Source organism: Pongo abelii, chromosome 19 (assembly GCF_028885655.2).
Source record: "Pongo abelii isolate AG06213 chromosome 19, NHGRI_mPonAbe1-v2.0_pri, whole genome shotgun sequence".
NCBI lineage: Eukaryota > Metazoa > Chordata > Mammalia > Primates > Hominidae > Pongo > Pongo abelii.
The window spans coordinates 55,684,491-55,699,541 of NC_072004.2; the positions used below are offsets into that span (position 1 = coordinate 55,684,491).

At 38.9% G+C, this 15,051-nt stretch overlaps 1 protein-coding gene across 1 annotated transcript in view; it reads right to left on the reverse strand.

Moving 5' to 3' along the window:
* The window catches only part of MED13 (mediator complex subunit 13), a 125,400-nt gene extending 110,791 nt beyond the window's left edge, over window positions 1-14,609 (reverse strand). The window contains exons 1-3 of the mRNA XM_024234973.3: window positions 14,378-14,609; window positions 12,300-12,534; window positions 1,791-1,959 (exon numbers count right to left, since the gene is read on the reverse strand). Coding sequence (XP_024090741.3) covers window positions 1,791-1,959; window positions 12,300-12,534; window positions 14,378-14,443 — 470 coding nt within the window. The 5' untranslated portion in view covers window positions 14,444-14,609. The remainder of the gene's footprint in view (window positions 1-1,790; window positions 1,960-12,299; window positions 12,535-14,377) is intronic.
* Window positions 14,610-15,051: the final 442 nt, after the last annotated feature.

Genomic DNA, 15,051 nt, shown 5'->3' on the forward strand with positions numbered 1-15,051 from the left:
GGTGGATTGCCTGAGCTCAGGAGTTCAAGACCAGCCTGGGCAACATGGCAAAACCCCGTTTCTACTAAAAACACACAAAATTAGCCAGGTGTGGTGGCACACACCTATAATCCCAGCTACTTGGGAGACTGAGGCAGGACAATCACTTGAACCTGGGAAGCAGAGGTTGCAGTGAGCTGAGATTGCACCACTGCACTCCAGCCTGGGCAACAGAGTGAGACTTTGTCTCAAAATAAATAAATAAACAAACGTATATGGCAGACATTGCTAACTGCCTACCCAATATCCATTTCCACTCTTTGATCTTTGGTATCTATCTAATATCCATCAGCCCTTTCTTCTTACTAACAAAAACTTCATTTGTTCAGAGCAGCTGCTTCCAAATAGAAGATATTTGTTTCTCTTAGTATGGCCAAAGATATATCAACTAAAGTTTCCAGAAAATAATTCACTTTCTGACTCAGGTGCCACACCTTCTTACTTCCTCCCTTCCTTTCTCTTCCTGCCTGGAATCCACTGTGAGGTCTGGAGGTGCAACACACGGGAGGACCATGAAGATGTAAAGATGGCACAGAGAAAACTCTGGGGAACTTTGAATCCTTGATGACATTATTTAACAGCTATACCAGTACTAAACTATCTACCTCCACACTCTTTGCTACTGAGAAAAATCAATCCCTACATAAGCCAAGTAGTTAATGTTTTTCTGTCATTTCCAGCTGAATGCATTCTGAACTTATGCAAGTATTTTGTTAACAATAAAGGTTTACGTTAATTTTCAAAGAAGAAAAAAAAAATGAAAGCACCTTTATTTATCCGGGCTTATCTACTCATCCAGTCTTACTAAAACTAAAAAGTCTGAAAAAAAAAAAAAAAATCAAAAAAAAAACTCCAGGTGCACATGAAAAAAGATGTGCATATATGACATCAAAGACCTCAAAATGATTATAATCTCAACCAAATGTTCACTTCACATCCTCTCGCATCTTTCAGGAAAAATTAGTAAGTTCCCTTTAATTTTCTCTTCCCCACATCCCAACTTACTTGCCACTGGTTCATCTCTCTTGAAGTCTCACTAACTCAATGACTGCTGGAAACTTAAATCTTTTGAGAGACTATGCCTTCTATTATCTAAATCACGGAGAAGCGAGTAACCTGAAGGTTTTAATTGCACAGGAGAAGGAGGTATCTATCGTAAGTCTTCTGTGCCTCTATCTGCAACTACTCTAATAATTAGTGTCATAAATTTGCTTAATTCATTGCTCAAGAAAATTATAAGCTCTCAAAGAGTAAATGGTCTTATATAGAAAACACAAATTTAAATTACTTTAATTAAAGGGAATTGAGAGATTGGGAATAAGAAGGGTTAACTTAATCCAAAACATACTCACAGATCACTATCTTTAACAGGTGTTGTTACTTAATTTTAATATCAGAGTGCTGTGCATATATTTCCACAAATACTAAAAAAAAGATACTTCCAAGCCTAAGCCTCTGCTTTCATCCCATATTTTGTCTATCATCCCAAATCAAAATTTAGGCCACTGTATTAAAATACAGCGTATTCCTACTGTAAGAAAATTCTTAAAGTGTGTAAAGGGAAGTTTGTAAAGTGGTTAAAAAAAAAAAAACCTAGTCAGGTACTAGATACCTGACTGTATCTAGTACTTTGTCACTGACAACCTCCGGAATATGTCTGTATATTAGCTTGTTTTATCCCACATTCTCTGTAAAGACACAAAAACGAACAAATCTAAAGAAATATCACATCAGAATTTAAGATAGCTTACCTTTTATTTATAGGTTTTTCATCTTTTTCATAAGGCTTCACAAACCACTTGCCAATACGTACAAAATTCCTGTTCATTAAACACCGTTCCAATAGATTGTGAACTGCTTTGAAAAGCAGGGTACGGCATTCATAGGAAAGTCCATTCTCCCACACTCCATCTTCTTCTTCTAAAAGACAAATGAAGGAAATAAGAAGTCAAACAGTGACACTATAACCTATTCAGAGCCAAGTTAAAAAGGGTACAGTTTAAACTCTATATTCATCAACACTAGCTTACCCCAGAATATTAAGCTACAATCACTTCAATGTATCTCTAGACATTATCAGGTTTCAAAGTTACGCCACAAGGAATAAAAGGTCTAAGTACCACATATTCTATTAAATTACCTGAAAAGTATTTTTCCACCTTATAAAATTCAATGACATCATGAACATACTGAATTGGTTCCTGTATTAATGAAAAGACACTTGTTTGTATAACCTGGAAAATATTAAACACACTCTATACCTATGATGCCAATTTCTAAGCTGGCTCACTTGTTACTTTGTCCTAATTCCCCTAGTCATTCAACCTGCCAAAAAAGTTAGCCAGTTAATAATTAAAGTCAAAACATTTCATGTCCATCAGCATTCTAATCCACGACTCCACTATAACACTAAGTGATGAATAAAAAGGAAGCTGTTGGCACAGAGCCTAACAAGCAGTGCACTATCAGCCACCGTAGGTCTCATTTCAAACAAATTATTCCCATGATTATTATTCAGTATAGGACCCTTTACTTGGGGGAGAAATGTAAAAATTTAAAGACTTAAATTGTAAATGGCACTTTGGTCATATAAAATTATAGCTATCTTCACTAACTATATAGCTTCAATTTTGCCAGCAAATCTATTAATCACTCCAAGTTAATTTACCAAAAAAACATTAACACAGTCATTTTGAGATAAGTCTGGATGTAGGTCAGAAAAAATTTTTTTCACACTCTATCCATTTCATATCTGTCACAAAGCATCCAATAAATCATGCTACAAATAATACCACTTCAGCACTTTAACTTTCATTACAAGATTTTAAATTGCTTAGTCTAAATATAATTAACTCTCCTTCTATAGCCTATATACCTTTATAAACATTTTATAAATATCAGTCATCTGTGTTCAATGTTTAAGTAAAAATAAAAGACAAACCTTTCTCAATTCAACACCAAAAATGCATATACTATACCATAGAAAAATAGACACAATATTAGCTTTTGAATAAAAGCAAAGACATGTATTAAGAGTTACACATGGTTTATATGCACAACTTATACAACAAATGGGTAGAATAAACATTAACTAAAAAGTATGATAGTGGACTTTAACTGCACCAGAAATTCTGTGCCACTACAAAGATTAATGTTGCTTTTATATTTTTTCCTAAATGACAGTCAAGTCTTTCAAAGCAACTAATTTTTTTTTTAATTTTATTTTAAATAAGCTTTAGGCTGGGCGCAGTTACTCACGCCTGTAGTCCCAGCACTTTGGGAGGCTGAGGTGGGCGGATCACCTAAGGTCAGGAGTTCAAGACCAGCCTCGCCAACATGGTGAAAGCCCATCTCTACTAAAAATACAAACATCAGCCAGGCGTCATAGTGCAGCCCTGTAATCCCAGCTACTCGGGAGGCTGAGGTGGGAGAATCACCCAAGAGGGAGAGGTTACAGTGAGCCAAGATCGTGCCACTGTACTCCAGCCTGGGACAGAGTGAGATTCGGTCTCCAAAAAAAAAAAACAAAACAAAACAAAAAAACAGGTAAGCTTAGGGAAAAAAAAGTAGAATAAGCTTTAGAAAATGACAATATTTCAGAATTGGAATAGAAGAATTTTTTAAGTCTAATATTAATCATAAATATTAAATAGGAAAAATTCACATTCTATTATATCAAAGACACCGTTATCTACTTCCATTTAAAACCAAAACGTTTATGGGTTTCACTTCATTAAAGAAAATATTAGGCTAGGAGAATAGAGAAGCAGCACAAAGTGACTTCACTTTAATTAATTAAAGGTCTAGATCACAAGCATATTTGTGAGTTGATGACAAGAAAAGAGAAAAGAATCTCAATTGATCTGCTTTCAATTTAATGAGGTCCTACCATTTCAAAATTAAATAGCTACATTAAGACTTTTACCTCAAATTATGAGACTTATGACTACTAGAATACACATGTTCTTAATTCCAACAGAATTATGTTAGGAATATCTCCCAATTCTTCACCTCTTTACAATCAGTTTAGTATCTTTTATTTTTATTACCTTTTATTTCAAAAATCCCTACCTTCTGATGGTTGTAACACTTGTTCTACATAAGAAGCCACTACCAACATATTTTTCCTAAGTTTTAAACCATCAAAGACCCAAGACACAGTTACCATTTATAAGTATCAAGGTTGTACAGTTGTTATAAACTTCAAATAAGTTAGTCATTTAAAACTAGAGAATGACTTTTTCTTCCCAAAAACAGTAAATAAAAAAATCTGCTTTCTGGGAGGCTGAAGCCAGGTATGGTGGCTCATGCCTGCTATCTGGGAGGCTGAGGCCAGGTGTGGTGGCCTCCCAGCACTTCAGGAGGCCGAGGCAAGTGGACCACTTGAGGCCAGGAGTTCGAGACCAGCCTGGCCAACATGGCAAAACCCCATCTCTACTAAAAATATAAAAATTAGCCATGCATGGCACGGCTGTAGTCCCAGCTACTCAGGAGGCTGAGGCATGAGAATCACTTGAGCCTAAGAGACGGGAGTTGCAGTGAGCTGAGATCACACCACTGCACTCCAGTGTGGGCGACATAGCGAGACTCTGACTCAAAAAAACAAACAAAAAAAACCTTTGCAATAGTAAAAGCTAAAGCACAATAATTTATAAATTTTCACATGAAATTCTGAAAATTTTATGGTTTTATTTTGTAAAATCTATTTTAGTTAAACTTGCAGTCAAATGATTTAAGAATATTTAATGTGAGGCCATGCGCGGTGGCTCATGCCTATAATCCCAGCACTTTGGGAGGTTGAGGCAGGTGGGTCATCTGAGGTCAGGAGTTCAAGACCAGCCTGGCCAACATAGTAAAACCCCATCTCTACTAAAAATACAAAAATTAGCTGGGCGAGGTGGCATGCACCTGTAGTCCCAGCTATCCGGGAGGCTGAGGCAGGAGAATCACTTAAACTGGGTGGCAGAGGCTGCAGTGAACCGAGATCACGCCACTGCATTCCAGCCTGGTGAAAGAGCAAGACTCCATCTCAAAAAAAAAACAAAAAAAAAAGAATATTGAATGTGGCTTAGAAAAGTAATCAGTATTAATCTTCAAGCATTTCTCCCTCATTATTCTAATGCTTTCAAAGGGGGTGGGCATCTTATGTCCCCAGTGCCCAGAATTCTCATTAACATTAAATAGGAGCTATGCATAAAACAAGTAGAGACCACCTGTTGAGGTTTTCTAAATCCAACGTATCTCTGAAGTATGTCTTCATCTATATGGCAAGTGACTAAGCAACCATTACACTAAAGTAATATAATTTCATATTTTGTTGCTGAGAAAAACGAGAGTAAGTCCTAATAACGCTCAATAAAAAGTCTGAAGGCTTTTGGTTTTGTTGGGAATCACTTAGAAACAAGAAGCCTACTAAGCCAAGCTTCTAATACCCTGACAATCTAATAACCATAATAAAAGTACTTTCTACATGTTGTATTCAGATATGAAAAGTGAAATGGTATAACCAACCCACTCAAGGCACAGTGATATGCACTATTTACACTAACTGAAACAAGTTCTTGAATCTCAACACCAGCATTATAATAGGGAGGGAAAGGAGAAGGGAATATATGGCAAATCTTTACCTATCTCTTTTGAACTTAACCAGAGCCTAATAGAAAAAGTCTGCTTAACCTATTTAAATAGTTTCCTCCTCTAGCCAGGTGCAATGACTCATGCCTGTAATCTCAGCTACTTGGGAAGCTAAGACAGAAGGATCACTTGAAGCTAGGAGTTCAAGACTAGCCTGGCAATACAGGAAGACCCTGACTCCAAAAAACTTTTTTTTCAGTTAGTAGGGCATAGTGGCAATGCCCGTAGGCCCAGCTGCTGGGGAAGCTGAGGTGGGAGGATTGCTTGAGTCCAGGAGTTGGAGGCTGCAGTGAGCTATGATTAAGCACTGCAGGCTGAGTGAGACAGTCAAGTGAGACCTCCATCCCTACAAAAAAAAAAAAATTTCCTTCTCTTGTAGCTCTATGTCCAGAGAAAATAAAGTTTCAACTCTGCATTCTTAGTACTTTTCTGTTACTATTAGCATTACAGTTATTAATCATCAGTGTTTCTTGAAATTTTTATGGACTATTTATTGGAAGAAAACACAAATGCTAAATTTGATTACCATATTTTTTTCCTGAAGATGCAGATTACAGTAGTGCCAAAGTATGTGATAAGTCATCAAAATAATTCTCTATCAATGGGGAAAAAAATCACAACCAAAAAAGCAGATACACCCTGCACTCAACATTTTTCTCAAAACTGGCATCTTTAAATATCTCCACAGTGGTAATAAATGAATCTTCTCCTATATAATTTTGCTAAACTATTAAAATGTAACATATGCTAATAAATAATGGCTCAAAATTAACATGGTAGAAAATACCATGTATTTCCTGAAATAAAGAGAAATGTTTAAATGCTAGATCAGTGTTTCTCCTGAATAATCATTAATAACCCATACATTCAACAAATATACTGAGAGCCTTAAGTTGGCTGCACCATTATCTATGGCAAAACTTGAAAACTGATTTAAAAACAGCCTAGTATGTTATGTTTGGCTTGAAAATTTAGAAGATACACTTGATCAAAAAAACAGTATGCAGAAGAAATACAGCAAATGAAGTTGTCACCTAGGAGACTAGCCAATTTAAACAGTCGGGCCACATCACAAGTAAATTTTACAACAGTAGAAAGGAATTACTCTCTTTAGACTACATGGGGCACAAAACAATGTTTTAGTTTGGCTGGGACTAGATTCCTATGCCTGGCTGTTTATCTATCTGTCAATCCTATTAACAGCTATCATTTAAGGTTAAAGTCCACTACAGTTAATATCCTTCAATAAAAACATCCAAAATTAAATTCAGAACAATAGTCCACTTAGTTTGAGCACTATCCATTATGATAAAATTCTGGTATAATAAAACTATCTGAACATGTTACTAAAATCTACTTTACAGACCTCAGGAGTCAGGAAAAAGAACAAATATTTTTAGCCCTGAGTTTTTTTAGTTCACAAGGTATCAGTTTTCTCAAAGAGTCTCATCACAGTCTAACTTGCTATGATTTTTTTAAGATGACAAATGGGAGAGGACGCAGTTTTTGCTTTTATTTTTATTTAAAGGGAAAGAATAAAAGCCAATGATGACAGCAATCGAATTCCAAAAATGTTAGAACACAGAATAAAAATACATAGAAAACTCTCCTTCAAGAACACATTAATGAAAATGATACAATCTTGCTCTGAAGCAAATTAACAGTACACTGAAAAGTACCAGTCCTATCCATTACAGAGATTTTTGACCAGAGGGACTGAGCTAAGATTTTCCCATCACCCATTTTATACCTCTTTCACCCACTATCACACAACCACTAAACAAAGCTACAAAATTGAATTTTTTTAAAAAAGGGGCCGGGCATGGTGGCTCATGCCTGTAATCCCAGCACTTGGGGAGGCTGAGGCGGGCAGATCACCTGAGGCCAGGAGTTCCAGACCAGCCTGGCCAACATGGCGAAACTCCCACTAAAATCTCTACTAAAAATACGAAAATTAGCCAGGCGTGGTGGCACATGCCTGTAGTCCCAGCTACTCGGGAGGCTGAGGCAGAAGAATCGCTTGAACCTGGGAGGCGGAGGTTGCAGTGAGCCAAGATCGCCCCACTACACTCCAGCCCGGGAGACAGAGCGAGAATTCGTCTCAAAAAAAAAAAGAAAGAAAGAAAGAAAAAAGCTGTAACCCCAAAGGAGTTTTATTCCCTAATCCTTTTTGTATCAAAACATATCGACACCGATTCAACTAATCATTATCCTATAGAGGATAAAGCAAAACGTAAGAAAATCATCTATGTTTGGCTTTGGAATTCAAGAGATTTTTTGAACAAATAACCTTCCGGAATGTTATAGTTAGGCTAATACTAGTTAGCACAAATCCTAATCCAAAAATCATCCGGCCTTTGCAAATTACTTTGCTCAACAGTATCGACTTACTGCTACAAAATGAGTAACTGAGGGTTTATAAAGTATGTATTAAATCAGACGTGATTTGCTGTAACTGATCTTTGCCAGTTAGCAATAAAATAAATTTACATTCTATTTCTACACATCAGCTAAACTTGAAAGGAAGGTAACCCAAACAAATGCTAAGTGACATAAGAGAAACTGAAATTTAAAATGCACTATGGAATCTGAGCAGATTCTTCAGAACTGTCGAAATCATCAAAACCAAAGAAAGTCTGAGAAACTGTCACAGTCTAACAAAGCCTAAAGAGACATGACAATTAAATGTAATAGGGGTATCTTAAATTAGATCCTAGGAAAGAAAAAGATATTAGGCAAAAACATAAAAGACATCCAAATATATACTTAAGTTAATAATAAAGTATCAATATTGGTTCATTAGTTAATTTTTAAAAATACACTGCATGACACAAAGGAGCTAAGGGGGTTAAACAAAGGCAATTCTGTATTTCTGTTATTGAATATTCCAGTTAAGAAAAACTGAGAATTCTAATCTTTGAAAAAAGAAATGCTTTCCCTCTTCCCCCACTACCAAGAAAAATGAGGGCAATATTATCACCATAATAAAAAACACTTCAGTAACAAGATGTGGTGTGTGCTGAACCAAACAGAAGGACACTGCCTGTGAAGAGCAGGCTCAAGCTAAATTAACCAGCTTTTTAGTTACCACCTGGGTCCTTCCGGTACCCCTTTCCTCAGTGCTACACCTCCACTTGGAACTCAGGACTGCCTCCAGCAGCTGATGCTACCCTGTACTGTCCAGCTGCTCTCTTCTCAGGGGAGCTTAAAAGAAGGAAATAGAGTGCCACAGATGGAAGAAATGAAAAAGGGGTTAGCTATAGAGACAGAGGCAGACTAATTACCCCAAGAGGGAGGCAGACGCTGTCCCTAGAGCAAAGAAAAGGGCAAGACAAATATATTCCATCTGAAAAGACCTTATTATTCTTTAAGATACGTCTGATTTAAGTAACAACATTCTTAAGTAAATAACAGGTTTTATTTTAAAAAAAAGCTAAAACATTATATAAATAACACTGACTATGCAAACTAAAACAGTACAGGACAAGCTTTGGAACAATAAATATGATCATATACCACTCCTAACTGTATTTCAGTTTACTATTTCACTCACTTCACTTTGATAAATTTTTAAGTTATTTATGGCCGGGCGTGGTGACTCACACCTGTAATCCTAGCACTTTGGGAGGCCAAGGCGGGTGGACTGTCTGCGCTCAGGAGTTCGAGACCAGCCTGGGGAACACGGTGAAACCCCACCTCTACTAAAAATACAAAAAATTAGCCAAGTGTGGCAGCGTGTGCCTGTAATCCCAGCTACTCGGGAGGCTGAGACAGGAGAATCGCTTGAACCCAGGAGGTGTAGGTTGCAGTGAGCTGAGATCGCGTCACTGTACTCCAGCCTAGGCGACAAAGCAAGACTCCATCTCAAAAAAAAAAGCTATTTACTATTCATTAGCATTCAGTAAAGTCTGACAGCAGTTAAAACCCAACCTCCTGCCTGTAATCCCAGCACTTTGGGAGGCCGAGGCTGGTGGATCAGAAGCTCAGGAGATCGAGACCATCCTATCTAACACAGTGAAACCCCGTCTCTATTAAAAATACAAAACATTAGCCAGGCGTGGTGGTGGGCGCCTGTAGTCCCAGGTAGTCAGGAGGCTGAGGTAGGAGTACGGCGTGAACCCAGGAGGCGGAGCTTGCAGCAAGCAAGCTCCACTGCACTCAGAGAGCAAGATATCGTGCCACTGCACTCCAGCCCGCAGGACAGAATGAGACTCCGTCTCAAAAAAAAAAAAAAAAAAAAACCCAACCTCCCAAAATTACTTTCATTCACGTTCAAGATCACTATCTATTTTTTTTTGAGACAGAGTCTCACTCTGTCGCCCAGGCTGGAGTGCAGTGGCAAGATCTCAGCTCACTGCAACCTCCGCCTCCCGGGATCAAGCGATTCTCCTGCCTCAGCCTCCCAAGTAGCTGGGACTACAGGCGCGTGCCACCATGCCCAGCTAATTTTTGTATTTTCAGTAGAGACGGGGTTTCACCATGTTGGCCAGGATGGTCTCTATCTCCTGACCCTGCGATCTGCCTGCCTCAGCCTCCCAAAGTGCTGGGATTACAGGCGTGAGTGAGCCATGGCACCCAGTTGATCACTATTTTAAAGGTACAAGTAACTACCATTTTTGAAAATTATGCTAAAAATCAAAGCTAGAGAAAAATGTTTAAGACTGTAACCTAGTTTCAGTGGAGAAAACATATCTGACTGGTAACATGAAACCTAGAAGAAAAAACTGACTTTTAACAATATCCATCAAAGCAGCTCACATCTAACTTTAATAGTCTTTTAACTTCCACAATATTTTTTCTATTATGGTAAAACTAGGCCAGGTGCAGGGGCTCACACTTGTAATCCCAGCACTTTGGGAAGTTAAGATGGAAGGATCACTAGAGTTCAGGAGTTCAAGACCAGCCTGGTCAACATAGCAAGACCCCATCTCTACTTAAAAAGAAAAAAAGAAAAAAAAATTAAACGTTATATGTCTCTTAAAATTATCTTTGATTCTACAAAGTGTATTTCATGGAATCTTAAAAAAAGATCTGTTTAGTCTGTTTAGATGCTCTGCCAACTTTATTAAGAAGACCAAAGCCCCTAAGTCACCATTATAGTTTTATCAATAATTATGTTTTATCAACAAATATATTTTATCAATAGTTTATAGTTTTTCAACAATGTTATACAGTCTCCAAACATTCTAGTAAGGTGATTTTTATGACCACTTAACAATTAAAATAACTCAAATACTATATCCAAATCAATGAAAGAAAAAGGAGACTGGGGACTTAGCTTTTGGCATGATTAGAAAGTATTGTCTTGCTAAAACTACTACATATACACATATCATGTATATGTACATATATGTATATACATATACACATCATTTTACACATTTAGAACTACATTAAATACACAGACCTAAGGACTGGACTCTGCAGCAGGCATCTTATTAGAAAAACTACAAAAGCTGGAAAGCTTTCTTGAAGAATTGCAATCACTCTCAAAAATAATAATTAACACTGGAGAGTATGTTCATTAGAATGTGAAAAGCAATTATCAAAACATACAAATGTAACACGTACATTCCTACATAAATGTTGGTCTTACTAAGTACCAGTTCAAGATACAGACACCCAGAATACATTCTATCCAAAAATAAAATAGATCCTATAGGTCATAGGGACAACAACAAAAACTTCAGAGTACTCAATTTCAAATAAGAACTTAAAAAAAATTATCTAGAAATCCTAAATTTATCTGTCAAAAATCATTATCAAACTATCTTACTGAAGTCTTTGGAACCTTATAGCATACAACCAATCATTACATTCCTATTATCTAAGATTCAGTTAATACTGACTTTCACAGTTTAAAGCTTCAGTAATTATATGAAAAGCTATAGTTTCTCTTTCTAAAGTAGCATTTGGTCCTAAAAGTCAAGAAAATAAGGAAGTAATCACATTGATTTGCTCACAATAAAATTGTTTGTGTAACCTTTTAGATTATGATCCCATGTCCTATAAAAGCTAAACAAGTTGGCACTTGTCTCTTACTATGTTTGACAGAACAGTATATGAGTCACTTTCCAAAAATAACTAAATTAACATATGCCTTCATATGTTAATCAAATAGCACAAATGACAATAACAAAATACTTCCATGCCTTAAAACACACACACACACACACACACACACACACACACGGATAGTTACATTTCCAGTACTTTTAGAATCATCTGCCTACTCAATGCAAAAGACTCAACTTCAGCAGTGGCTGAAGTGACTCAAAAGTTACATCTGGCTTCTAAACTATTACATGACTTTGTTAGGAACTCTGTTTCCTGATTTCATTTTTTTAGATTAATGTAACATGCCTTCTTTGGGCCCTAACTACCTGTGAGAAATTAAGAACAGAGGTGGTGGAAGGAGAAAGTCATTCACGCCTTAAAAACCCAGCTATAACAACATGGATAATTTAAGTAAAATAAAATAATCATGGTGAAATAAAACAAGCTGAATTTTTATCTGGCCTCCTAAGTGTCCCACAAAAACAAACTTAATTTGTAATACATATGACATTTTGGGAGAAGTATACAATGTTGCTATATCATTAGTTAGAAATGGAAGTTTCTTTCACCTGATAAGTCATGGTGAATAAGGTCAGCAAAACTGGGGTCTTCACCCCACCAAAATATCCACAATTCTCTTCTTCCAGGTCTTTGATCTCGCCGCCAAACACCAAGTACATCTGCCTTAAGGCAGCGACTAAAACTGCTCAAAATGGGGTCTTCTTCTGTCACAGGAAACAGAATAGGGGCAGAAGTTGGGCCTTGCCATACATATTTTTTCCATTTAATTCCTGTCAAGTCAGCCTGAAGGAAAGAAAGCATTATGTTTTATTATTGCATATTCACTCAAAGTCAAAAGTACTCAATATGATGTCTCTTATTTCATTAAGACATTACAATTTTTCAATGTATGCTTGAGATACTGAATGCAAATTAGAACAAAAAAAAAGACTTTATAATTCAACAACCAAGAATTTTAGGGAGAAGAATACAGTTAAAAATTACCACCACCATGTCACTGAATAGCAAGCAAATATGTACTCCAAGTAGAAATAGAAGAAACTGAATGATGTTAAATATAGGCACACACTTCAATATGCAAACAGAGTACATTTTTCTCTGTCCTAACTGGTCACATTTGTTCATTGGTGTCAAACTTTTAACTGAAAATCAATTATTAAAGACCCTATCATGGGTTTTTATTCCGCATTTACATAAGTAACGTCTCTAATGAAAAGACATCTGAACAAGTTCTGAAAAAATCTACGTTAATTCTTCACACACACCCCTGTCGGAAAAGTCAAATAGCTACTCACAAAGAACTGTCAGATTTGTGCTAGTCTATCTTCAAAGAACCTGATCCTAAAAGTACCAAAAATAGACTGAGTTGGATAAAATAGAAATATAAAACCTGGTGTATGTCTTATTATATGTGAAGAGATGCTGATTAATGGACATTGAAAAGAAAAACATACTGTAGACGAGGATAGAGTATTAAAGATCTCAATTTAGCATCCGGAAAGAAATTCGACGAGAGGAATTCAGTAATTTAATCTAACTTAAAGGAGCAAAGCATAAGGTGCCAAAAATGAAACTGCTGATACATGACTGGCAGTTTACACTTGCCAACTAGTTGTGCTCCTCCCACTTAACTCACTTACCTATCATATACTCTTAATATTTCTCATAGCACAAAGGAGAAAATGAAAAAGTAAAGTCACCCAAACTTAAAGTCATTGATGAAGCTCAGCTACTGTCCCATACAGGACAAGTTATTTGCAACAGTTGGTACTTCTGAAAGTCTTAACTGTTGGATGTTACAGTAGGAGACCTGGGCTAACCTACACAATGGTCATCCCTACATCCCGCTTCTCTCGACGTTCCATTTCAATCAAACAAGGGAGCAGCCTGCTCAAAACATTCTGAAAAAGCAACCAAAACACAATAAATATAGAAACAGTGCAAAACCACAGCACCTCGTCCATTAGCCCCCTTCACTCTCACAAAAACATTATGTTCTAATAAAAGCAAGATGGCTATAAATTGTCAAAAATGGCAAACTGTTTTCAAAGTTTAGAAAGAAAACATATGAAATGGCACCTACTGGTTTTTACAGAGAGATCTTAAGTCACCCAAGGAAGAAACTAACCTGGCGTTAGTTTGACTCATACAAAAAAAATGTAAAACGAAGACAGGTTTCTAGGGCATAAGTTCTGGGGTCCTGTTTACATGGGGAAACCAAATTTAAAAGGTAAGACATAAAGGCGGTGGGGAACAGCGGCAATAATGGAAAGTGTGAAGCAGGGATACAGGGCCAATAAGGAGAAAAGCAACAGTTAAGCAAGACAAGAGGGAAAGGTTACTGTCCTGCCAGATAAGGAGCTCAAGTTGAGGACGAGACTACGATGAGAAGGAGAGTCCGAACCAAGAAGAGAAAAAATGCCAACACTCCCCAAACAGAGCCCGGGACCGTGGGAGAGCGAACGCCGTCTCCCGGGGCTGGCCGCGGAGCTTCGCAGGGCGCCGGCTCCGGCTGGGCCTCGCCCGGGTACTCGGGCATCTGGACCAGACCCGGCCCCCTCCCCCACGGCCCAAGGGCGCACCTCGCGGCCCCCCTCCCTCGGCGCCCGCCGGCCCCGGCACTCACCAGGCAGAAGAGGTTACAGTGACAATCTTCCAGGCTGGCCCCGTTCGGCACGAAGGAGGCACTCATCGTCCCTCACAGCAGCCGCCGCCGGCGCCACAACCCACCATCCGCCATTACCGCCGCCTCCGACCAGAGAGAGAAACACAGACACCGGGGAGGGCCGGGGGGGGTAGTGGTTGGGGGGGCGGTGGAAGAGGAGGCCGCCGGGCCGCCCGCCCTCCCCACCCACCCCCCCGCCGCCGCCGCCGCCGCCGCCGCCGCCGCCGCGAGCAGCCCCCGCCGCCCGGCCGGCACCCAGCCGCCCGGGGCCGAGGGCCGGAGGCGGGAGGGCCGCGCCGCGCTCGCCTGGCGGGCCGGACTGCGGATCCCGCAGACGCTCGTCTCTCTCTGGGGGACGGAGGGGATGTGTGCCCCTACCACAAGAAAAATAATAAATTACACAATAAATAATCAAAATCAAGTCCGAGACGGCAGAGCCCAAGCCCTGGACGGTTCTCCCGGGCAGAGAAGCGCCCGCACAGGGGCGGGAAGGGCGAGAACCGGGAGAGAAGCCCAGGCCCCCGGCCCGGCAGCGGCGATGTCCTTAAGCCCAGAGTCTCCTCAGCGGCGGAGGTGGTGGCGGCGTCTGCGGGCTCAGACCATTCTCTGGCTCTGTCTTCGTGTCGTCCCTGGGC